The sequence below is a fragment of the Salarias fasciatus genome, chromosome 9, assembly GCF_902148845.1.
Source record: "Salarias fasciatus chromosome 9, fSalaFa1.1, whole genome shotgun sequence".
Lineage (NCBI taxonomy): Eukaryota > Metazoa > Chordata > Actinopteri > Blenniiformes > Blenniidae > Salarias > Salarias fasciatus.
In genome coordinates this window covers 8,020,847-8,044,902 of record NC_043753.1, presented here as the reverse complement: position 1 = coordinate 8,044,902, position 24,056 = coordinate 8,020,847, and the positions used below count along the sequence as shown (strand labels likewise).

General features: G+C 42.5%; 1 protein-coding gene across 2 annotated transcripts in view; it reads left to right on the top strand.

The window, feature by feature from the left end:
- The first annotated feature begins 4,809 nt into the window (after window positions 1-4,809).
- LOC115394556 (collagen alpha-1(XVIII) chain-like) overlaps window positions 4,810-24,056 on the top strand; it is an 86,040-nt gene continuing 66,793 nt past the window's right edge. The window contains exons 1-2 of one of the 2 annotated variants that reach the window (XM_030099898.1): window positions 4,810-4,901; window positions 5,010-5,092. In XM_030099898.1, the coding sequence (XP_029955758.1) occupies window positions 4,891-4,901; window positions 5,010-5,092 (94 nt within the window). In that variant the 5' untranslated portion in view covers window positions 4,810-4,890. Of the gene's footprint in view, window positions 4,902-5,006; window positions 5,093-24,056 lie in introns of both variants that reach the window. The other variant, XM_030099897.1, reaches the window with a different exon arrangement.

Genomic DNA, 24,056 nt, shown 5'->3' with positions numbered 1-24,056 from the left:
CCCCTCCGAAAAACCGCTTGTTTTCAGTAGCAGCGCCGCCCCTTTGTTAATGCTGAGGTTTGAATTTCAGTCTAAGTAACACCAGAAGCCCTCCTTATTTTCGGCGTTGACCCGGGACGCACACTCAAAGCTCATCCCACCCTCAGAGACGAACTGTGACCCCTGACCCCCGCCCCATCGGCTTTGTGGCTGGGTTTCATAATGCATGAGAGCCTGAACCCGCTCCTGAACCCGGAGACCGGGGAGTCCACGTCAGTCATGTCGGGGAGCGAGAGCGGAGAGAAGACGAGAAACTAGGCGCTCGGCCATGGCGAAAAAAACAAAGACGTCCCTTTAAGCAAGTTAGCAAGTGCAGAATTTGTCTCGGTTTTAAGGTTCCTGGAACATATCAATGCAAATATAATTCATTTTTGGCGTTTCGACATGTCATCAAAGGGAGAGGATTATTCCATTTATCATTAATTTGTGACATTTGAAGTGTGATGTTCTTGTAGCTAAATGGTGTTTCCTGTGATTGATCCTTATGTCGACCCGTTCTTTGGAAACTAATCTGCTTATCTGTGTTTGCTCTCCTTGAACAGTGCTGTCAGTTTTCCCCCGCTGAAGGTTAATAAAACACCCCACAACGGGTCACAAGTAGTGTTGAGGAGTCCAGGCCTTTAGTGCTCTTTTAAAAAAGTTGAGAAATTAACAGCAGAAAGAACAAGTAGAGCAAAAAAAGCTTTTCAAAGTGTTCAGGGAGAAGACCGCTGCAGAGACCAAAACCATGAAGATGAGATAGGTCTTGAATACTTCAACACTCATGTAAGTGAAAGAGTCAATGAAAAGTAAAAAAAAAAAGACAGATCCTAAAGAAAAGTGTGAGGTGTAGATTAGTTTCAAACAGTGATGGGCACAGTTAACCAAAAAGTTAGCTTCGATAACCGTTCTTCCGCTAACTGGAAAGTTAGCTTTGATAACGCTAAACCGATAAACTGCTAAAAAATTTAGCTGAAGCTAACGATAACCGCTAACCGCTAACTGCCTCACCCACAGCCGCTGCAGGCTCTGCAACAGGCCTAACGGGGGAACGCACTGTACGCGGAAGCGCCGCGCACGGAGTTTCTGTTCGCCTCCCATGTTAACCCATCTGACTGCCTGCACACAACGCGCAGGGGAGCGCAGCGCGCCCGCTAATGAAAATGCTAGCTTCGCTAATTAGCGGTTAGCTGATCAGCGGACTGCGCCCACCACTGGTTTCAAAGGCCCAGATGAGCAGCAGGAACTGACGATCTTCCGTCCGGTTTCTACTCAGGTGGTACAGGACCCTCCCCCCCCCTTTGACCGAGGACCGCCTCTCAGGGTCTACGACAGGGGTGTCCAAAGTCGGTCCTGGAGGGCCGCAGCCCTGCATGTTTTCCATGTCTCCCTGCTTCAACACAGCTGATTGCAGTGAGGCTCATTATCTGGCTTTCTGCTGGACTTGCGCCTGAATCATCATGAGATTCAGATTTGTTGAAGCAGGGAGACATGGAAAACATGCAGGGCTGCGGCCCTCAAGGACCGACTTTGGACACCCCTGGTCTACGACATCTGTACATGTTTTGACAAACTTACTGTCATAGCTTGGCTTTGATGCTCGTGCTGTTTCTCTACCAATGGTACAGTACATCCATGCGGTCAATTTTAGGCCCCTTTTATTCTCTTCTCGTTCCTCACATCTTTTATCATTGTAGATACTCAAACTGGATCATTCCTGCTCCAAGAAACCTGAAGTTCTCCAGCAGCATGATCATATTCTGTTGTGTGCTTTAGCTTTGCTGTAGCCGTCCCGACAGGTAGAGGTATAAAGTGGACCCCCGTCAGAAACTCCTCCCTGTCGGGTTTAAACCCTGCTGGAAGCTGTCAGACATCTTTTCTTTAGGTCTGATGATCCGTTCTGAAGCCAGAGCGACGACAGTCCCGTATCTCAGTGACTCATAGCAGGAAGACCTCGGACCGGACCACCTTTAATCTGCTGCCACCCACAAACTGAGACCCCCACACTCCCACCCCACCCACCCACTCATCATCCTTCCCTCTCTCCATGTTCTTGTTTTCTTTGCATGGGAACACCAGCCTGTTGCTCTTTGTCTTCCCGTCTCCCTCATCACAAAGAGGAGTCTTTTTTTTTTTCTTCTTTCTTTTACTTTGTTTACTCCCAAATACTCAGACTACTATGGAGATCTGTGAACACTGGGAGAAACATGTTGCGTGGGTGGGCGGGGGTGCAGAGGGGGGCGTGAGTGAGGTCTAATCCTGGCAGCACACAACATGCTGCTTTTTACCAGTTGTTGTCAAAAACAAACATCCACTGAAATGTTTCCAGCACATTTGAAATTGAATATTCATGGTTTTTGGATTCTGTGGAAACTTTGAGTTTATATAAAACAAATTTTTACTGGTAATGCAGCGTGGAGTAATCACTGCCTCTGTAACCCCAGAGATGCAGAATTATCAAAGTTTTCAGAGTTTTTGATTTATTTTTAGTCCTCCGTCTGCGAATAGAAGCAGTTTAGAGCCAGAAATTAACCTTTAATGCTGTTTTTTTTATATTATCAGAGGAAACTGGAGTACCAGGAGCATCCTCTTACACATATCTCTGGTCTGATCGGATCATTTCTACTGTATGTGTGTAAGTGTTTGTAAGATTAGCGAAAAAAATCACCACATCAATCATAAAACACACTGTAAAAATGTAGCTTCAGGCTTTACAGGCTCTGGTTTTGGAAACACGCCGCCTGTTACATCAAAGCTTTCTGAAGGAACACCTGTACTCTGCCTGGAAACGTGTCAGTCTGTGAGCCGAACGAGTGTTTTGACTGAAACAGACCTCCATCATCTGCTCTGACTCAGAGAAACTCTGACTAAACACCACATCTGTGTGAGAAAACACCTGCAGGCCTTTTCCACCATGTTGCTTTATATAATAATACGCCTCTAATTCAGGCCAGATTTGCAGGGAAACCCCTGAAATGGTTGCTTAGTGCAGGAGGTGGAATAAAACTGAGAAATATGAAAAGAGACGGACATAGTTTGAGTTATTGACTGTGAAAAGTGTCAATAGTGCTTTTTGCTGTAATCTAAATCTGAAAATAACTGTTTGTGCTGTTGGTTTGTTTGAGTTTTTTTAATAAAAATGTGATTTAGCTTCAATATCAGGAACTGAATCAAACTTGAGGAGCGATTTTATACTTCGTCACTCCAAGCAAAGGTCGTCTTTATCTCTGCTGAGAAACGAACAGAAGGAAATGTGAACTTTGAGACGAGAAAATGAGCGTTTTGAGGAAAATATCTGACCCACTTTGATCCTAAACCGGAGGAATGGTTTGACCAACTTGCGACAGGACGGAGGAATGTGGCCAGACGGCAGCGGCGGTCAGCCGGCTGGAGGTCAGTGGAGCGGGCCGACGCCGCCTCTCCAGCAAGCGTCGTGGCTCTTATCTCCCCGAGCCGTCAGAGACGAGGCCTGAACACGTCCTTATCTGTCCTCCCCTCTTACCACACTGGCTCCTGCGGCTCCACTCAGGGGGGGGGCGTCGTGGGGGGTGTTTGCACTGGTGCCATGAGGAGTCTAACATGTATAACGCTGCTGATGGATGGATTCCTCATGACAAACCAGCGATGAGTGCGACTGCATTTTATTGAACAGCAGATGTTTTAAAGGCCACAACTATAAACAACAGGCTGTTCTTTCAACATTCCTTCCACTCTATAGAAAATTAGCGTGGACTCCAGTGGGGGTTGAGCCTTGAGGTAAATGGTCCAGATCTTGGTTTTGGCCCATTGAGATGGGTTTGAGATGTGTATCTATCTGTGTATTTGTTTGTTTGGTGTTGTAATAAGAGGACTGGTCTTGAGACCACATTTTGAAGATCTGAGTTTTGGCTTCTTAAAGTCTTGGTCTTGTCTTAATCCTGGGCTGCTCTGGTTCTGGTCTCTGCCCACATGCCCACAGATATTCTGCCACAGGAAGTGGAATCAGTCTAACCCCAAACCATTATATTGGAAAATAACCCACTAGAGCACCTTAGGAACAGTTCAGATATATAAAACCACACTTTAATGGGAATCCAGAATTGCTGAAGGTCTTTATAATGAAAGGTATGTGATGGATTGCTATTTCACAGATTTTTCACCAAGCTGACTCGGCATTTTCTGTATATAACAACTAAATGATGTGATCGATAGGAGGCACATCACAAAATATGCATGTCTCAGTCCTTGGTGACCCGGCGTCTACAGTGTTGGAATTTGATTCAGAAAACTTTACATTATGTTGAATAAAGCAGGTATGAAGGAGAAAAAAAAACACTTTCTTGTGATCTGAGTTAATAAGTTGAGCTTCAGTCTGAGCCGTTTGGATGTTTTCCATGATCTCATGATAACTAATTCCTCACTACGTTTGAGAAAAAGCTGCGACTCTCGTGGTATTCCCCCCCACCCCCCACCCCTTTGCCACTAAACCAAGGCCAGGGAAATGCCGTAGAGCCCCGGCGTGAGTGGAGGAAGCCACACCGGTGAGGAGGAGGAGGAGGAGGATTTCACCAGAGTGTGTTAATTTGTATCTGGAGCTGTGATGTCTGAGGGGAGGGCCGGATTAGAAAGAGAGACGCGGGGAGTCGGATTTCAGCTCGGAGGAGAGGGCCCCTTGAGTCCCGACGCACTGAAGCTGCCTTTGTTTGACTGGGAACCAGAGAGAGAGAGAGAGAGAGAGAGAGAGGAAGGAAGGAGGAGGAGGAGGAGAGCGAGTGGTTTTTAGTTTGGAGGGAGGGAGAGAGAGGCAGAGTTGGCTCCATCTCTCTCTCCAGTATCACTTCCACTCATGAACAGGGAAACTTCAGTTTGGACCCAAACTCCCCGTCACTGAAGATGACTCCACGGTAAATGAAACACACTCTGTTCTCCATAAACAAGTTGCTTCAAATCAACTCTGATGGTTTTCTTTCTGTTTTGTTGGGGGGTGGTGGTGGTTTTGGGGGGGACAGCAGCATTCCTGGCTGGTTATTTGGATTATTTCTGCTCGCCCTGCGGTTCTGCAGCCGCTGCTCCTCTGCCTATCAGCTGCTGGACGGTATGTGCTCCGACTCTCACTACTTGTTGCTGAAGAGTTTTTCTTACTTCTAAACTTTTTGCTTGCTCAGCATTGGTTGTATTTGAATGAGGAAGCTGCTGCACTGCTCTCCTGGACTGGAAGTGGTGCTAATGGTGTTAATATTGCACTCAGACTTCATTAATGAGAAATCTTGCGAATATTGTCTGAGTTATTTTTCATTTTATACTCAGTCATCATGTTGAATTCAGTAATGCTTTAGTCAATGCTGGTTATAAGGAGTTACTGGTATGCCCTATCGTATTTTACTGACAACATGATTATAATAGATGTAAAGGTTAGTTTACCTTTATAAGAGCTCATTCATTCATTCATTCATTCATTTTCCGCCGCTTTATCCCTTTCGGGGTCGCGGGTGGCTGGAGCCGATCCCAGCTGCTGCCTTTATAAGAGCTGTTTAAGAATAATACTGTATCTAATCTGCTTTTTATAAAAGTACCTCTCTCAGATTATGGAGCATCTTCCTCCTGTAACTGATGCAACTTCAGCTGAAGTTGATGAGTTAGTTTGTTTTTAATCTGAGCCACACAGTGCTTAGAGCTCAGCTCAGTTTGCATGTTCTCCCTGTGCATGTGTGGGTTTCCTCTCAGCAGATTCTCTCCCACAGCCTGATCACATGCATTAGACGTCTGTTAGTGACTCCAAACTTGCCTGGAGGTATGGATGTGAGTGTGTGTGAGTGAGTGTGTGTAACTGTCTGTCTTTCTATATTTACTTTTCCTTTTCGCAAACTCAGCTGGGATGGGTTCCAGCACCCTGCGACCTTCACTTTAATAAAACAGAATAGACCAATGAATGGATGCTCTTTAGGCATTAGAGTAACGTTTTCATTAAAGTCTTGACTTTCCCCGTGGTGCAGCGACTCTGGAGACGTTTTGATTGGTTCATCTGTGTTGCACTGGTCACATTGCTGCCATCAGAGTTCTCCGAATTCTTTGGAAAGTTTGTGAGCGTCTGCTTATAAATTAACGTCAAGGGATTAGATTGAAGGAGGAACCTGGTTTCAATTATTTCTGCTCCTGTTTACTTTGTTATTCTTTCCAATCTTCTTTCACAGCTTTAAACTAGATTGATTAATAGATCAATCAGGGATGCTTTGGTATGTTCCCAATCAGTGCAGAAAGAATTGTAGGTTTTCCTTTCCACTCCCACTGGAAGCAGGCAGTGTGCGCACATTGACTGACACGGCGTAACTCTTCCACTGAAGTGTGTGACGTAATGGTGAAACCCAGGGATGAAGGTCGCCGTCGAGTTTATTAGCTTTCACTCTGGACAGTCGGGCCAGTATGGCCCATCGCTGCCTCTGTCAGTGCGTTGGAATCCAGATTGGCATTTGGAGCGATGTGTGTGGATATCTTGACCTGTGATCACCACAATGACCACCCTCCTCCCCTGCCCCCCATCCCCCGGTCACAAGAACTGCCCACGTCCGGTCCAGTGATTACAGCTACTCTGGAGCACAAGAACAATTGTCCATCTGACATGTGTATTTAACACCATTTGGATATTATATATACATATATATATATATATATATATATATATATATATATATATATATATATATATATATATATATACATATATATATATATATATATATATATGTATATATATATATGTATATATATATGTATATGTATATATATGTATATGTATATATGTATATGTACTGTATATATATATATATATATATATGTATAAAGTGGATTCTTTTTCAATCTAAGGGTCTTGTTAGAAGGATGTTGAAATTAGGGATCGTCCAATCATCGGCCAGGCCGATTATCAGCATTTTAACACATATCAGCATCAGCCTTTTTTTTAATCCAACGGCCAATAAGAGGTCAATATGAAGCGGGATCATTTTGGCTCAGATTCAGCGGCATCTCTGAGAGTCTCTGGTTAACAGCCAATCGGCACAGTGCCTGCAGCGATAGATATATGTGCATAGATAAATCACAACAAGCATTATGAAAAAAAGTCCCACTAGCTTGATGCTAACTTGAATGGGAAAACCCATTGACATGCTAACAGTTAGCACAATAGTTACTGAACCTGTTGGAACAAATTGAACTGAGAACAACATATTTCACTGACTAAATATGAAACACATGCTAATCATTTCAATACTAACAGACATATATTTCCCTCACTCAGAAAAAGACAAACAATAATGAAAAACTACATGACGCAAACAGGGAGTAGCTATGGAAGCCTGATAGGATTTACTGCAAGTCAGTATCGACTCGTGAAATATGAGGATGACAGTGGCATGTATATGAGGGAGGAGGCGTGACTCCACTGACGTCCTTATAAAAGGAGGCATCGCAGTTCACTCTCCGTCACTGCAGCTCCTGCAGATGTTGGCCGAGCCAGAGGCTGCCTCTGCCTGCGCCACATTTATAATCCTCTGCCATGATTCACTATTTCAGGACGGGGGGAAAAAAAAAGTGCAAGCTGGCTGAGAGCACCAGGGACGAATATTTCCAGGCTGTAAATATCCTCGCAAACAGAGCTGTCGCCGTGGAAACATCAGCATTCCTCTGCGTGATTGCAGAATCGAAGCCGATAAAAGGATTTGCTTTTTGTTTTGACACTGATGTTTGTAGGTGGACAGAGAGGAAACACACACACACACACACACACACACACACACACACACACACACACACACACACACACACACACACACACACACACACACACACACACACACACACACACAAAGGATTTTCCATGATTGTGACATCGGGACTCTCTCAATGTTTAACTGAAAACTTTTCATTTCAGAAAAGTTCTTGCATTTATACAGAACAGCTGCTGTGTGAACGAATTCCAAAAAAGCTTTATTTTTTTTCACTTGAAAACATGTAAACGGGGCATAGATCAACATGATAGATTGAATTACATGCTTTTGTTGTCATTTTAGTCTCGTGGAAACAATGAATTTGTACAGCAATGCAATCACTCAACGTTTGTTGAAACACATTGATAGAGCTTTAAAATGATCAGGAAAACAATGCATAAGGTTAAAGAAAAGATTTCATATGCAGTCTTGGAAGAAAACATGCATGCATAAATAGATTTGGTTTTTCGATAATAAAAAGACAAAAAATGAAGGTAAATAAAGAAAAAAATGAGGAACATATTCAGAATGTGAACCATTAACAAACATAGAAAATGAACAAATGTGTGAACCTGCTCAGCAAAAATGTTCAAATTTGCAGAAACCAGTAAACAAACATGCAGAAAACCATAAACCGGCTCATAGGCAGGTTGAGAAACGACCACCTGCGCCCCGGTAATGATCCCCTAAACCTGAAATCTCGCCTTCGGGGGGGAATTAGCTGCTTTGTATTTTCCACTAATGAGTCGCACATCGACAAGACATCAGAGCGCCACATATCTGCACTTTATTCCAAGAACACACACATTGCGCACTCCATCTGCACTACACATGGTCATTATTCTCACATGACGGCGGTTTTAATGATCCTGAGTGACGTGAATAACCAGGACGCCACTAAACAGCAGAGATAATGATGAGGGCGATGACACAGAGTATGACCGGAATTCCAGAAGAAATGAAAATGATGCAGAAATAACATGCAGTAATATTCTATAATTAAAATAATTGACAACAATTAAGTCCAATATAAATCCTCAGAGTTTTCTGTGTGGTCTTTTCTTGATAGTGAATGATGTGGCTGCTCAGTTTATGCATAATTACTGTACTTATGAATATGTATAAATATTACATAAATATACTGTATCTGATTAATACCTGATATACAGAGGAAGTTCAATTTACCTCAAGAAGATCCTTTTTTCAAGTGAAAACGTAAAACCGTAAACGTTAACCATCATGGAAGATTTGATAGATGAGAAAAAGTGAATATTTGACTATTTCTCATAAAACCCAAAGCAGTCCCTGGCCCGGGAACACATTCTGTGTTCTGTTGAACAAAAACAGAAAAGTGAACAAGATAATAGCTGCAGCAGAGTAAAGAAACAATCAGCATGAAATTGATTTTTCTGTTTGTGTTTTGTGTCCGACGGCTTAATTACTCTGCGAGCGAGCATCTGCCGAACGTCTAAACAATATTCATGTAATTACCTCGCAGCGAGGCAAAAGAAAGTCTTTTACGCCGAGTAAAACTGGGCTTGTAAAGCAGAAACACACAGCAGAGTGGTGAGAAAACATCTGGCAGCTTTTCTCTGGACTCACGGTTTGTGGTGGTCGTCATGATTTCTCCTGATTGTTTTTTTTATTTTCTAACAGCGTCAGTGTTTCCCACAAAATACCTGTTTTACCTCATGTGTTTCACGGAGAAAAAAAACCCCTCCAGAGTCGCAGATTTGATGCAAGTCGGCTCACTTGTGTTCCATCATATCCTGTGGATGGAAACAAAGTGAAAGTTGGTTTATATGAACATGTCAGGCTCTTTAAAAGTCTCCAGCGCTGTTTGTGTGTGTGTGTGTTTTTTCTCTCTCTCACTCATTCATGAAATCATTGCTGGACGGGCCTGTGGATGTGACTGAGTTCAGGTTTTAATGAAACCCTGACGGCGACCTGAGTCACCCTGCAGTGGAGATGACCTAGAACTCTGGTCTGCAAACTGTATGACCAAAAGAGCCATTTCTCTGACTTAACTTTGTGATTTAAAATGAGGCTAATGCAGCTCAGGATGTTTCATATGTAGTTTTGATGCACATACAAAAATGATATCTTATGATGTGTTTATGAAGTTAAAACTACAATAGTTCAGAATAGTGATCATTTTTCTACATTTAACCTGTTTTTTGTACCTGATTTCAACTGTTTTGCTCCTCTTTTAAAGCTTTTTTTTATGCTGTTTTGACCATTTTACCTCTTTTTAACCAGCTTTACATGCTTTCCTAAAACCACACTTAATGTTCTACTTTCAGAAATTCTACACCTTTCAGTTTTTGCCCCCATTTCTTGCGATTTCGTATTTACCCAAATTTTGCATATTTATAAACAGTGAAATGTTTTTCACGTATCATATTGTGAAAGGAGCCGCTATAGAGGGACAAAAGAGCCACATGTGGCTCTGGACTCACGTTAACAAATCCACTATCCTGGAGTGACCTGCTGTCCCTGCTCTGGTGGAGGAGTCCTCAGTTGCCCACGTTGAGATTAGTTTGTGGTGATTTTTTTTTTTTTTTTATCATGAATGACTTCAATTGTCTGGAAAAATAGGACAAAAATAACTTTCTAGGAATAGAAGCCACTTCTGGTTATTTTCTTAAATGCTCAGCCGAAGCCAATGTGATGATTATTCACAGAAGTTTTGTTTCAGCACGAGAAACTCTTCTTCTTAAATGAAAATAAAATACACAAATTGAATATAACAGCAGTAGGAGTCCTCAGAATGTCAATCTGGATAAATAGAAGAATGAAAAAGAACAAACATAAATGATTTGTAGATCTGGGTGCATCAGCTGTGAAATTGTGCGATTCATTTGTCATCATTAATTCGGATTTAAATTTAGAAAACAATTTCAAAGAAAAGCACAAGGCTTGAATTTCTCCATTGACTTGCTGTTGCCCCATTTTCAGAAAGTTGTTTTCAGTGGCTCCAAACGGAGACACTCGAAACGTAACAAAAGTTTTCCGTTTTCCCCTGAAAACAAGCCTCTGTCGCTTTATGTCCCCATTCTCCGAGGATGCAAAAAAATACCGCCCAAATACAATAAATTAACACTAAGTTGAAGAAAATGACTTTAAACTAGTGAAATGATCTGTCCATGCAGCAAGTAGATTTTATATGAAAGAGATCTTGATATCATGAACTAGTTTGAAAAATGCAACAACATCGGAGTTTTGATATTTGTCTTCAAATAAGTAAAAGAGTAATAACTCTATTAGAGTGCAAACACCTGTAAAATGTACTGAGCAGTCAAGTGTTTGTACTTTCTCCCTTCCCGCCTTGATCACTTCGTGTCCTTTAATAAAAGCAGCGGCAGATGATCGCTGCTTCACGGCGTCCTTCAAGTGTTCAACATCTTTTTGAGCTGTGCTTGTTGACCTTTTAAGTTGCAAAGCAAATCTAATAATCTCGCTTTTTGCAGATGATGAGTTCAAAGCCTTTTCGCTGAAATGAACGACTTCCCTCACGGGGCTTTGAAATCTTTACCGTCCCAGACTTATTTTTTTTTTTTGCACTGATAGCGATTGAATCCATTGTTGTGGTTAATTCGGTTTTCATGCATCAGCAACTGATTCAAGATGTAGTTTTGAGTGCAGCCTTCTGCATCTGTATTCTCATTTGTCCCACTGCGGCCCTCTGACAGCTCGGATCATCACTTCCACTGTAGCACATTTCCTGCATATTACTCATTTCCTTTCTGTTCCTTGTGAAACTCTTGAAGAGCTTTTTAAAAGAACATAAGACCACATAAAAGCAGCGAAAGGGTCGGCGTCAGATCTCCGAGTTTTTGCTGACGAAGCGCTTTCGACGGCTGCTCTGCAGTCTCGGTTGTTATTTCCGCAAGTAATCCAAAACAAACCTTAAACCCGAAACATGTGCGTCGGCCCGGAGCGTAAACAGGAATCGCTAAATTCGTCCTGGATGAAAACAAGCTACTATTTGGGGGTCGTGAACGCAGAGTGACAGACGGTGGAGGATCGGATGGATTCTTCAGTTCAAAGACAGGATGTGTGAGGAAGAGGAAGGTTTCCCAAGGTGCGGTTTCTCCAGGCCTCACTCTTCTTTTATCTTTCCAGCGGCTGCAAACACTGCATCATAATGGATATTTAATTTAAGAAAACAAGTTTTTTTCTGGGATTTCCTGATATGATAACGTATCTGCGTCAGGTCTCTCGTTAATTCGGCCTTATCTGAGCCTCCATCGCCGGGGCAGTAAATCAAAGCTTCGGCCATCAAAGAGTTTCCACACCAAAAGCAGCAGCAGCACTTTGCTGGATGTTGTCAACGCTTTTCCTTCTTTGGTCTGTTAATACTGGAAAGTTGAGCTGAGGCTGAGAAGCACATGAGCTTCTTTACTTGGCCTTGACATATTTTATGTATGAACCGTTTCCAGTGTGAAATGTTTTTTTTTTTTTTTTTTTTTTTTTTTTTTTTTTTTAGAAAGGAGCCTTAATTTTGCTGAAGTTTCTCCAAAACTATACATTTTTCATTGGTCCTTTAATAACTGCTTTACCCAAAGGCGTCAACGGAACGACGCATTTCCACGTTGTTTAGAAAAATAAAATGCCAACAACTTTTTTCCCCTCGAGGCCAGCCTTCAGTTCCACTTACTGCGGTAATCCATTGACATTTGCTTCACAGCGCCACCAGAACGTTGATCTCTCTTCACTTCAGCTCAGACTTTCCTTCTTCCCAGAGGAGCAGTCTCAGTGACTTTGTTGTTCCCACTGGAAAATCAGAACTTTGGCGTTGTGAGACATGTGGGTTAGACACCAAACTTTTCGTAAAGGTTAAATTTTTACTAATAACGTGAGTTCAAGACTAAAATGTTGCCATTTAGATTGACGGTCTTTACTTCAAGGATTAATTTTCGACCAAAAAGAGCAAGTTGCTAGGTTCTCTGGTGGTTCTCAGTTGGTCGTGCCTTTAAACCAAAGCCAAGTCAGGACTTTACCCCTCATTCCTCATTCTTCACAACTAACAATGACCCAGTTTACATCGGTGGTTGAAAACAACCAAACTGAAAAGATCTATATACATGAACGCTGAATAAAGTGATCAATTATCTGTCATATCCTATTTAAGATACATTTAAGCTAGAGAGACTAAATTCTTGATTTAAAATTCTTAGATCAAGATCTCTTTTTCAGTGAAATTAAGTTGCTGCATGGACAGATCATTTCACTAGTTTTTACTCGAGTAATTTTCTTGAATTTGGTGTTTATATGTTGCATTTAGGTCTCTCTTTTCTGAAGTGTTCCTGGTAGATTTGTGATTCCTGGTTGTTTCCAAATGCACAAGAGAGACTCTGCAACCGTTACTCCAGCAAGGCAGACGCTCCACTTCTTGAATTGTAGCCAAGGTTGCTCAATCAGTAACTCAGGTTAACCATCTTGATATGGCTCTGGGACAAACCAAGGCTGCTGGTCCACATCCCAGACAACATCGGGTTTGGGAAAAACATCATCCGTCTTTTCAGCAATGCTTTTAATTCTTGGCTCTCGGTTGGTAATACGCTTGAAGTTGACTGGTTGAAGCTGTGGATGTGATGCAGGATTAAAGGATTCCTTCCTTTATCAAGCAGTTGTTGCATATTAACATGGCTGCAGCTGTGAAAGCTGCTGCTGTGCTGACGTTAAGTCTCCATGTATTCCTGTAGAAAACACCCGGCTCATAGGTTGTCATCAAAAGGGCTTAAGAGGTGCATCAAATCTCCACTTTACGATAATGCAAAGTGGTCCCAATGAGTGTGTTTGTTTTTCTGGGAGAGGCCCGGCTTCCTGGCCGTTTGAACCGCAGCGGCCCGGCGGGTGAAAACATGGAATATTTAACAGTCTGGAAATTGTCAGTCAGTGTGGAAAGATGGGGCTGAAACAAGCAGGTGTCTGTTCAGCCGGGTGGGGAGGAAGGACATGTTGTGTCGTTCGGCAGCGCAGCATCTGGGTCTGTCATGAGTTCAGGGAGTGCAGACCAGAACTGTGTGGTTTAAAAAAAAAATGCATGCATGTAACAGGCAAAGATTCCAGAGCCACTGATTTACCACCGTCCTTGTTAGTTCATGTGTGTAAGTTTGCAGACATGATTCTCTTCACAATTCTCAACTAAATCGACAGATTTATGAGGGCCTTCATCCTTTTCTCTGTCAAATATGACCTTTGCCCTCTCCTCGGCGCTCATGTTTGAGCATAGATCCTTCTAAAGCAGGAAGATAACCCGGCTTAGCCAACTTAGACTTAATTATTAATGGACTGACGGTTTTGTCACTACCGTTAAACCTTAAAGTCTTCACTCACGGTTTAACCGTTATTTACAACACAATTTCATCTTGAGGGGATCAGACTGATGAAATAGTGCCTTTATAAGCTTTAAATTTGAACTTTAAGTTTTTCTTTATTGTGATGAAAATGTCTATATTTTCATAGATTGTAACATTCACTATGGAAAATGACTGCATTCTCAGCTTAAAGCAGATTTGATGATACTTTATGGTGCAAAATACAGTGAAATGTCCAGAAAATGTCTTCGATAGCTGTTGCATTATTCAGGTTTTTAATAACTCACCCCGAAAAGTTGCTCACTTTTCATACTCTTAAGAAATGTGTGAAAACAAAATCTACATTCTCTCTGGAACGATTCCCCTTTGTTTGGTGGTTTGGCCGGTTTAAAGCCTCTTGTGGGTCAGTTTTGGCCCCCGGGCTTTATATTTGACAACTCTGCTATAAATAGTCTGAAAACTGTATTTCACTCTACTCTTGTTGGATGGATTGTGTTGCTGTTGGAGCTTCCTCTTCTCTGAGCTCAGGAGATGTTAAACTAACATTATAGCTTCAGGATTAAACTCCAGCGCCTCATTGTGGCTTCATCCATAAACCTCAAAGAAAAAGAAAAAAGAGAAGCTGCATCACAAAATGGAGTTAATAGCTGTATTAGCAATGCCTGAGATGACTACGGTGGCCCAGAAGGGTTCCAGTCCGGGGACCATCTTTTGGTGTTGTGTTGTGTTGTGTTCTGCATTTGCAGGTGTGTTGCGTTGTTGGCCCCTCTGGGCCACCGTAGATGACCGACGTGCTGCATCTTCCGTAAATGACTCACCTCTCGCATCACTCAGGATGGATTATCTGTGGTCAACGCCGACTGCCAGAGACTCCAGAGACTCAGACTGATGCTATTCTGTGATTTTGGCTTCCTTCGCTTGATTTTTTGTGTAAGTTTCTCTAGTTTGATGTGAGTGTACAATCTGTTATTTGGTTTTATATGCTTGGTCAGAAAGAAATGGGACATTTCAGCCTCCAGGTCCAGAATTTGGATGTGAACATTTTTCAGGCATCTGATAGACCAAACATCAAAACCGATCCTTTCATAATGCTAAGAAAAAATGTTTTTGAATTGATTAATGCTTACTTTGACGTCCAATAACTGACAATACATCTAACCGCAGCTTTCACCAAAACTGATAATAATGGCCATACAGTGAATCTCTCATAGTAAGGGGATAACTTGCACTGATTTGTTCCTCCATTGGCTAAACTTGTATAATTTGATGATCGGAATTTACCATCACTATCTGATTGGATTGTATTTACTCTGCTTTTACCTGAATGGTCAATCGGTGGTTCATAAATGCAAAAAAAAAACTTTAGCTTAAACTTAAAACATCTTGCTTTTTAAAAGATATTCAGCATTTTGAGGCATCATTTTGTCACAGTGACACAGGAAGTGATCCGTTATTACCTGCCGCTCTCACTGGATCACTCTGATCACTCTGATCACTCTAAGGTTTGTTCAGTGACTGATGGAATCTGCAGCAGTTTTCCACAAATCCATTTGGTGAGGAGAGAATTGAACGACGTGTTTCCTGAAGAGTGTGTGTGGAGAAGATGCTGCCTGTGCCCCAGTCGGAGGTGGGATTAGCGGTGGTGTCGGTCCCTTTGTGTGCGCACTCAGCTGGCCTGCAGCTGTCTGTGAACACACTGTCGACTCACACCGCCCCGACAGAATCCCAGTGCTCGTCTAATTACTGCTTTGGTGGGAATTTGCCTTATCTTTTTCACCACTGCGGGTTAGTAAACATCAACCAGCTTCTGTCTCTTTCCTGGGAAGTGATGCCGAAAGAAAGAGCGAAAGTGTGTTAAGATCAATATACACTGGAGGTTGGAATATTATATAAGTGCTGCTAATGTTTACATGGTGTTTCCTTACAAATGGTTCATTTTAAAAACGTTACCATTGAAACGCGAAACTCTTCCTGCACCACAACGCAAGAATGATGCATTTTCACTTGATAAATTGCTGTGTAAACTGTGCAAATGCTTCAGATTGATCACCAGGCTTTCACGGCGACCATTAGCCTACATCGATTTTCTTCCAGTCTTTGAGTGAGCTTGTGGCTCACGACCAGGTTTCTCTGGTGTGGCAGTCCATAAAATCTGGGCTTCGCAAACTTTTGTAGCTTTTCAACGCTGTAGCGAAGACAGCCACAAGTGTGTGTGTGTGGTTACGGAAATCAAGCCACACATCACAGTGACTAATTTCCTTGGTTGGTGGAGAGATGTGGGCCGGACTGCAGTTTGAAATGCACTGAAACACTGACGTGTGTGTTAAACTGAATCCAGCATGATAAGGTCATGAAAATTATTGAGCTCTGCGTAATTTTTTTTCATAGCTTGCAATCAAAAAAAAAAAAAAGAAGGAAAATAAATACTTAAATGCTCCAAACAGCTTGTAAATTTCCCAGGAGACTTCCAAATTTCTTCAGCGTTAATGAGATCTTTGGGTGTTTTCTGCACCATTTCTTCCTCCTCCAGCAGAAAATGTCGTCATTGTTCTGCCACATGCGTCCCGGTCGCTCTACATCGGCTGCATCTCTGTTCAGTCTTTCGAATCACTTATTCGCCGCCTGCTTTACAATAAGAACCAGATTTGTGTACCAAAGTTGTCAAGCAAAACAGAGCAGCGGGAATCGAGCAGAGCGTCCGACTCCAGGGCCGGTTTATTTAACCTCCAAGCTTTGCGGATCGTTCAGTTCTCACATTTTCCTTGAAGTTGCTTCATTCTGACGTAAGTCAGGCAGTAAACTCATTGATGTTTCCTCATGCTGGCATCGTTCCCGTAAACATTTATTGATTTGGTGAGCAAAGTGGGTGAGCAGACACTTCTCACTGATTTTCATCGTTAAAAACTCTGAAATGTCCAGTTTCTTACTGTACTTGAAGTTAACATCTAGTACATTTTATTTGCTGTTTCCTGTAATTTGATCCAGTTGCTGTTTGGGCGGATTTCAGTAAAGTCAGGACTTATTCAGGTTTGTTCAGTGTGAAGCGTAAATCATCCATTTCCAAGCTGGTTGTTTGATTCCATGTCTTGTTACGTCCTGAATCTCGGTGGAAGCGGCCATCTTTAGTGACTGAGTGCGTGAAAGAATGAATGAACCATTGAAAACACACCTTACAAGCCAGTGTTAAAAGTTTTGGAAAACTGTTAAGTGGTTATGGTGAAGTATTTCATGATTTAAAAAAAAAAAAAAAAAAGCAGGTTTTTCTATCTGCCGAAATCCTTGTTTCCCTTCTTCAGGCTTGGCTGAATAATCCTGTCATCAGTCTGGAAACACCAGACATCCCAGCTCAGGCTCCTGAAGCTTTCAGCAGCTTCTTTTGACCCGAGCAGAAAGAAAAACAGATTGATTTCCCCGAGAAAAGCTTACAGAATGAAGAGCAGCTTCAACACGTGTTCAGGTCCAGACAACAGCTCTGAAATTTTAATTAATCTTCGCTGGAAATCCGACTGTGGACTTTTGAATCAACAGGAAACTAAAATAAAATGGAGGTTTAAAGGAGATTAAGAGATCAGATATTACATTTTCAGTGAAGTGTCAACATTTGGAACCGTCTCGAGCCCACCCATAAGACTATAACTATATTTCTATGATCTTGGGCTCATTTACATGACAATAATTTTAAGTGAAAACCCCTGAAATTTGTTGTGTTCTGGGTGTAAGTTTACAGAACAACGGTGCTTAGAGCAACCGAAAAAGCAACTTCTTGAACATGCTTTCCTAGGTGGAGCTTTTCGAAAATGCCCTGACTCCGTCGCTGCTGCGTCTCAGTGGATATTTTGGGTGTCGTTGCTCTACTTTCAGTGAAAGAACTTCTCATTTTTCAGTTTTCTTTGTGTAAGTGCTCACGGTTTTCAGTAATCTGCCTTCACATAAACACATCCTCCTCATGTGACGTCTTCAGTTATCATAACCGAATGAAACTTGGCGGGTCCGGGCCGCCGAAGACGGCGCTTTAAGTGGAAAGTCATGGCGGTTAGCGGGTCGCTCGCCGCCAAGGAGCGCCGTAGATCGAAGGCGGTTCTCCCTGTGGTTCGCAGAGCAAAACATGGTGGTTGCTTTGACTGAAGGCTACACGGTTTTTGACCAAGTGTTTCCATGATGTTGCAGTTTTTAACGTATTACAGCAGTTGATTTAGCGTTTTTGGCCTCGGTGAATCTCATAACACGACGTTTTTCCACTCAGATTCCCTCTGAAGTGAAATCTCTGTTCTGTTACTGTACTGCTCTTGCCTGAGGGTTGAGTTTGTATTTTTTTAAGCATATTTTTTCTCACTAAATTGTGAGAAGAGAACAGAATTTTCCAAAGCGGCTCCTATATACCAACTCAGGGGTCTGCAACCAAGTCAACTTGGTCTGGAGCCACAAAACACATTTAACCTTTAACCATTTAATCTTATGTCTATATCTTACTACAGTTCAGCATCATGAACATTTTATTACATTTAAACCATTTTTTATCTTATTTTAACATTGTTGTTCGTCTTTTCAAGCGTTTTTCTTGCCAATTTTGAAACTTTAGCTGTTTTTACCATTTGACCTCTTTTTAAACACTTCTGTATGCTTTACACTGTATGTACACTGTGGTGTACGTACAGTGGACTAAAGGGCCACATGTGGCTCCAGAGCCGCAGGTTGCAGACCCCTGTACCGACTCCTTCCTCCACACGAAGGAAAACAAGTCTGGTCTTTCACCATTTGAACAATGCCCGCTGCACACCCTCTAATCAGCAGCTCTTAACAGCTCTGTCAAACTTGGCAACTTGTCTAAAGGGGAAGAGACTCGATTTATTGTGATGTTTTGGTTGCCTGAAGAGACTTCTACCCATTTAGCGGGCAAACCTCGGGTTTGATAACACTCCCACTGGCAGCAGGCTCCAATTTCCTCTCAGAAAATAACACCGTCCGGGAAATTGCTTCGCTTGTGATGCATGGCCGGGCGCCGTTGAGCAGAAGCTCCAGTTTGTCAGAAAGAGTACCAGCTTGTTATATATACATATATATTATTCAGTCTGATTGTTGCTGCTGAGCTGAAGAAGGGAGCTTCTTATGGAGAATTACTGTGTTTCTGTGAGTTTCTATGCAGAAGTATTATTGTCAGTTGTGGTTAAAGTACTAAACCGGAAACACGTTAGAAAATTCTCTGACTCCATCTGTGCACTCCCATTGTTAATGTCGAAAGCATGGCCTAAAAAGCACAGTTCACATTTGTTATTGATCACATGTTTGTTCACGTTTCATCACTACAGCAGTGTTTTCCTTCAGCCAGGTTTAGGGAGGAGCATCTAAAATAAATAACGCGAGCCATCATTCTTTTGTAATGCCACATTATGACTTCCCTGGAACGTTCCTCCATCACGTCAGTCCATTTATTTTTTACATTCAACCAAAGGATCTGCTCCAGAGCTGCTGTGACAAATATTATGCAACCGGACTGTCTTAGACTCCAAAGATGGTGCTTTGTGCTGGGCTGAATGCACTCAGGAGATTATTTCTACTTACCGAGAGCTTATAAATGGACAAAACAGTCCGAATAGTTGCACCAACTCCTTTGATGCGTGCACCAACACTGCTGCACGAATATGGTGGTTTAATGTGTGTTTGGTCTGTTTAGATAACGAAGGCTTGTGGATCGATTCCAGGCTTGAGGTATTTGCATGTTGTGCTTTTTATGTGTGATTTAGATAAATGAACGGATCTTCATGCTTTGGGGTTTAAGGCTGGTGTGTTTGTCATCACTCAAACAGCAACAGAGTTCATGTAAAGACCCATTTTTTTAAGGTATTGATCCATCTGTTGGCTGTTACAGTCTTCTGATATTGATATTCGCTCTATAGAAAAAAAAAACTGGAGCAAAGTTTCTTTTTTCAGTAGACTGATTATCAGGCTGCATTTCCATCTGGATAGAAGCCATGACAGAATGAGAAACATTGGCACTCTGGTTTTGCATGAAAAGACCTTCAATAGATGCTGTGAGATATATTTTACATACATTTATGAATATCGGGGAATTATTCCATTTTGCACATTAGTTTCAAGTCATGAAACTTTGATTAAACCACTGCTAACTTGGTCCTCTTGTTTTGGATGCAGCGGAGCTCGAGCTGCAGCATCTCCACCTCCCTGAATGAACCGAAAGAACACAGCAAACAGTTAAACCTGAGGAATGTGAACACACACACCCTTAATCCTTCCTTTGGATTCTCTTTGGTATCCAAAGCTGGGTCATCAATCATTATTGAAAACCTTATTTACTGGTGAAGATTTGCAAATTGAGATTAATTGAAATGAGACTCCCTCTAAAGCCAGTGTTTGGATTCTCCATACTGGGCTTCTATAGATCTGACAGCACAATCTTTAAAGAAGAAAACTTTAAAGAAGAGGGTCCCCGCTTCCCTTGTAGATGAAGGATTTACGTGATTCAGAATCCGGTTTACCAATTTGGTCGAGAGATTTTACTTAATCTCCCATTTTCTTGACATTTACAGTGATAAAGCCTAAGAAAATTGTAAATTAAATGACCTTTTAATGCATATTGATAAAGCATGAGCGTCATCCATCCATTCATGAACCTTATTCAGGTCAGATCAAACTTTCTGAAATAAGCATGAAGCAGCAATGGCGGAACAGTATTGACATGTTTTTATCTTAAATCTCAAAAATGAAAAACTATATGAACGTGTACAGCCTTCTCATCCCAACAGGTGTTCTGAATTTTCATCATTTGGAACCAATTTGTGCACACTGTCAGTGTAGCCCAGAGGGGCTGAAACCAATTGACTCTCAAATCTCAGACTTCTATACAGTGTCTGTCATAAGCGGCTTCATGGAGGTCTGGAAACAGCCGGAACTGGAGCAGAAATGCGGTGTGATTACTTAATATCGAAATGAACAAAGTCATTCCGACAACTTGATCTTTAATTAGCTCCCAAACTGAAGCGGCTGGAGTCCGAATCCCCGCAACGCAGCTTGAAACCTAAACTCCGCAGACAAACTCAGGTAATCTGTTTTCTTTTAAGACGCTTTTCCGAGACAAGTACAAGGTCGCCGTGCTGTCGGTCCGTCCCCCGGACCAGGAAATGGACTCCGGGGATCAAAGCGGCTGTCAGGGCAGCAGCAGGGTCTCTCACAGCTACATGCTATCTCCTCTTTTAAACGGTGACAGTTAGCATTTAAACGTGGATGGTTTTACAACCATGCAAAAACTCTCACACATGACATACACACACACACACACACACACACACGCTCACAGCTTTAGACCAGCTGACACAAGGCCGAGTCGTAGCTGTTGCTTCTGGAATCAGTTTCCTCCTCAGCGGCTGCGTAAATCAAACTGATCAGCACTCTCCATTACCGAAGAGGTCAACTGCACTGAGCATGTGGTACCAGAGAGTCACAAAAGCCTCCGTATCATCTTTATGGGAGTCCGAATGAGCTGAATCATTAGATTTTAAGACTTGGTTTAATGTTACAGTTTGGCTGAGGCAGGAAGTAGGTTATGGTTCGGACATGTCACCAGGAAAAGTCAAAGAAGTCGACGTGACGTCCTCTAATTTATTAAAAGCACATGTTCATGGCAACAAGAATAACTGATTTCCAGTTAGTTCACTGACAGGTTCACACATACGGCGGGTTTCAGTTTCACTACAGCGATAAAGCTTCCGGTCAGGAAGGTTAACTAAGTTAGCATGGAAAGGCCATGAAAAAGTCATCTTTTTTTTATGCAAAGAGAAAAATCAACGCTGCACACTGTATTGCAAAGTGCATGTATTATCGTGATAGATATATTTTAAAAGATTGGCTGACGCACAATACATTTATGCAGGTTTAGAACCCTTTTGAAGTAAAAAATGGAAAACTTTCTTGGCGTTTTGGGGGTTGGTTTACTGTACAAAGATAGTCGGAGTCTCAGTCTCATCTCTCAAATGTTCAGTTTAGGATTAAGTCCATTTTTTACCTTCATTCATTCCAGCTAACAGGAATCCAAGCAGCAGTCTGGCAACAAAATAGGGAAGTTTAAAAGTCCTTAATGAGCACAACTCTTTAACTCAGCTTTGCCGCTCATCCTTCTTACAAATATGACCCACTTGAAAGCAGATTAACCACATTTTCCACACAAAGGAAAACATCTAGACATAATCTTTCTTCCATTTTTCGCTGTTTAAACCATTTTATCTTTGTTGTTTTGTTTCTGCTCCAAGAGATTCAAGGAAATGGTTTTGAGTCCTTGTAGCTTTGACTTTTAGTCGTTCCATCTGTTGAGCCGGGCTCCACTTCCAGATCTCCCCGTTGCTCATTGACGAGTTTATATTAGGGAGACACACAGAGACGGTCTCCGGGGAGTGATTCACACACACACACACACACACACACACACACACACACACACACACACACACACTGAGAATGTGGCAAACAAAAACACGCTGAGAGCTACTAGCCCTGACTGAAAAAACATGGCTGACGTCTCCTCTGTGTGGAGGAGCAGCTGGAGCAGAGACATCACCCGCTTTGGGGCTCTTAAGGTTGATGGTTCCAGCGCCGCCGGGACGGCGGTTATGAGGTGCGGCCTCTCGCTGAGCGATGTGCGTCTCTTAATCTTTACATGCAGGAAAACACTCCTCTCTGTTAAAGTTTGTTTACTCGTCACATGAATCCAAAGAGGAATTTGGCGATTTGTCTCCTGTTTGATTAATTCTTTTTTCCGATGTTGCTGATGAGATTTGGCGTGACGACCTCTCATGGCGGTGGCTGGTCTGAGCTGACCCCAGAAGTCAGTGGGCTTAAAGTCCACTGTTGACAGGTCACCAGTCCGTCACGGGCAGTTTAGAGCAGACGATTAGCATAACGATCGTATTAAAGGCAGGAGAAAAGCATCCTGGGAAAATACACAGGAAATTCAGTCCTGGGTTCAAGCCGGGGTGGACTCTCTGTGAAACGAGAGTCCTAACCACTGCACTAGTGCAGCCACTCTCAAAAAACAGCCTTTTCAGTAGCTGTGGAGAACATTTTTATGTAAATTGATTCCAAACTTAGTGAAAGTTTTGTTTTTTCATTTGAAAATTATAAACGGAGCCTCGGGGTACTTTCACATTAGGACAACCCAAAAAAACTGGAAAAACGACAAGCAACACTCACTGATTGTACATGTTTTGGCAGTTCTGTTTTAAATCTAAGTACGTCCAGTCATAAGAGGGGTAAAGGTTTCATAAAGTGTCTCCTCTTCCAGTGGTCAGATGAGTTTACTCTACCGATTATCGCCGTGTTATCAACATGTGTAGACACTGACAGCATCCAACTGTTCTTGGATGAATGTCTCGGAGACCGTGCTCCCCTTCAAGCATGTAAACAGTGCGTTGAAATAACAGGCCGATGAGCTTGACCTGCTTCTGACCTGACACATGATGCTAACAGCTGCTGAGTGTTCTGGGTTGCTGCTGGACACCGGGGTCAAGGATCGAGGGTCACTTCCTCCCCGGGGGTGATCCTGGACCGCGTTATGACCCAATTTACCGAGCAGCGCACTTTGAAGACGGTCTGGATGCGAGAAGACGCAAAGCTTTCCAGGCTGAACGTGATGCAGCGTTATTCTGCCGTCTCTCCAGTCGCAGACAGAAAGCTGTGGGCGGCGCATCCAATGCATCCAGACACAGAGCAGTTGTATTAAGTCAAGACTGAAATCACAGGAGCTTTATCTCTCAGCGCAGGGTTTTATAGAGCGCTGCAGGAGCATTAGAGAGCGGTAAAGCCGGGCTCATGTTTCACTGGGAAGGTGTCGGATGAGTCCGGAGCTTTCAGGCTCGCTCATGCTGACGTGCTGAACCGTCTGCTGTGAAGAGGAACGATTCAACCGGAGCCAGCCGTTCAAAAGCTCTCAGAGTAGAGCTCAGTTCAGACCTGTTTCACTTAAGTCTCG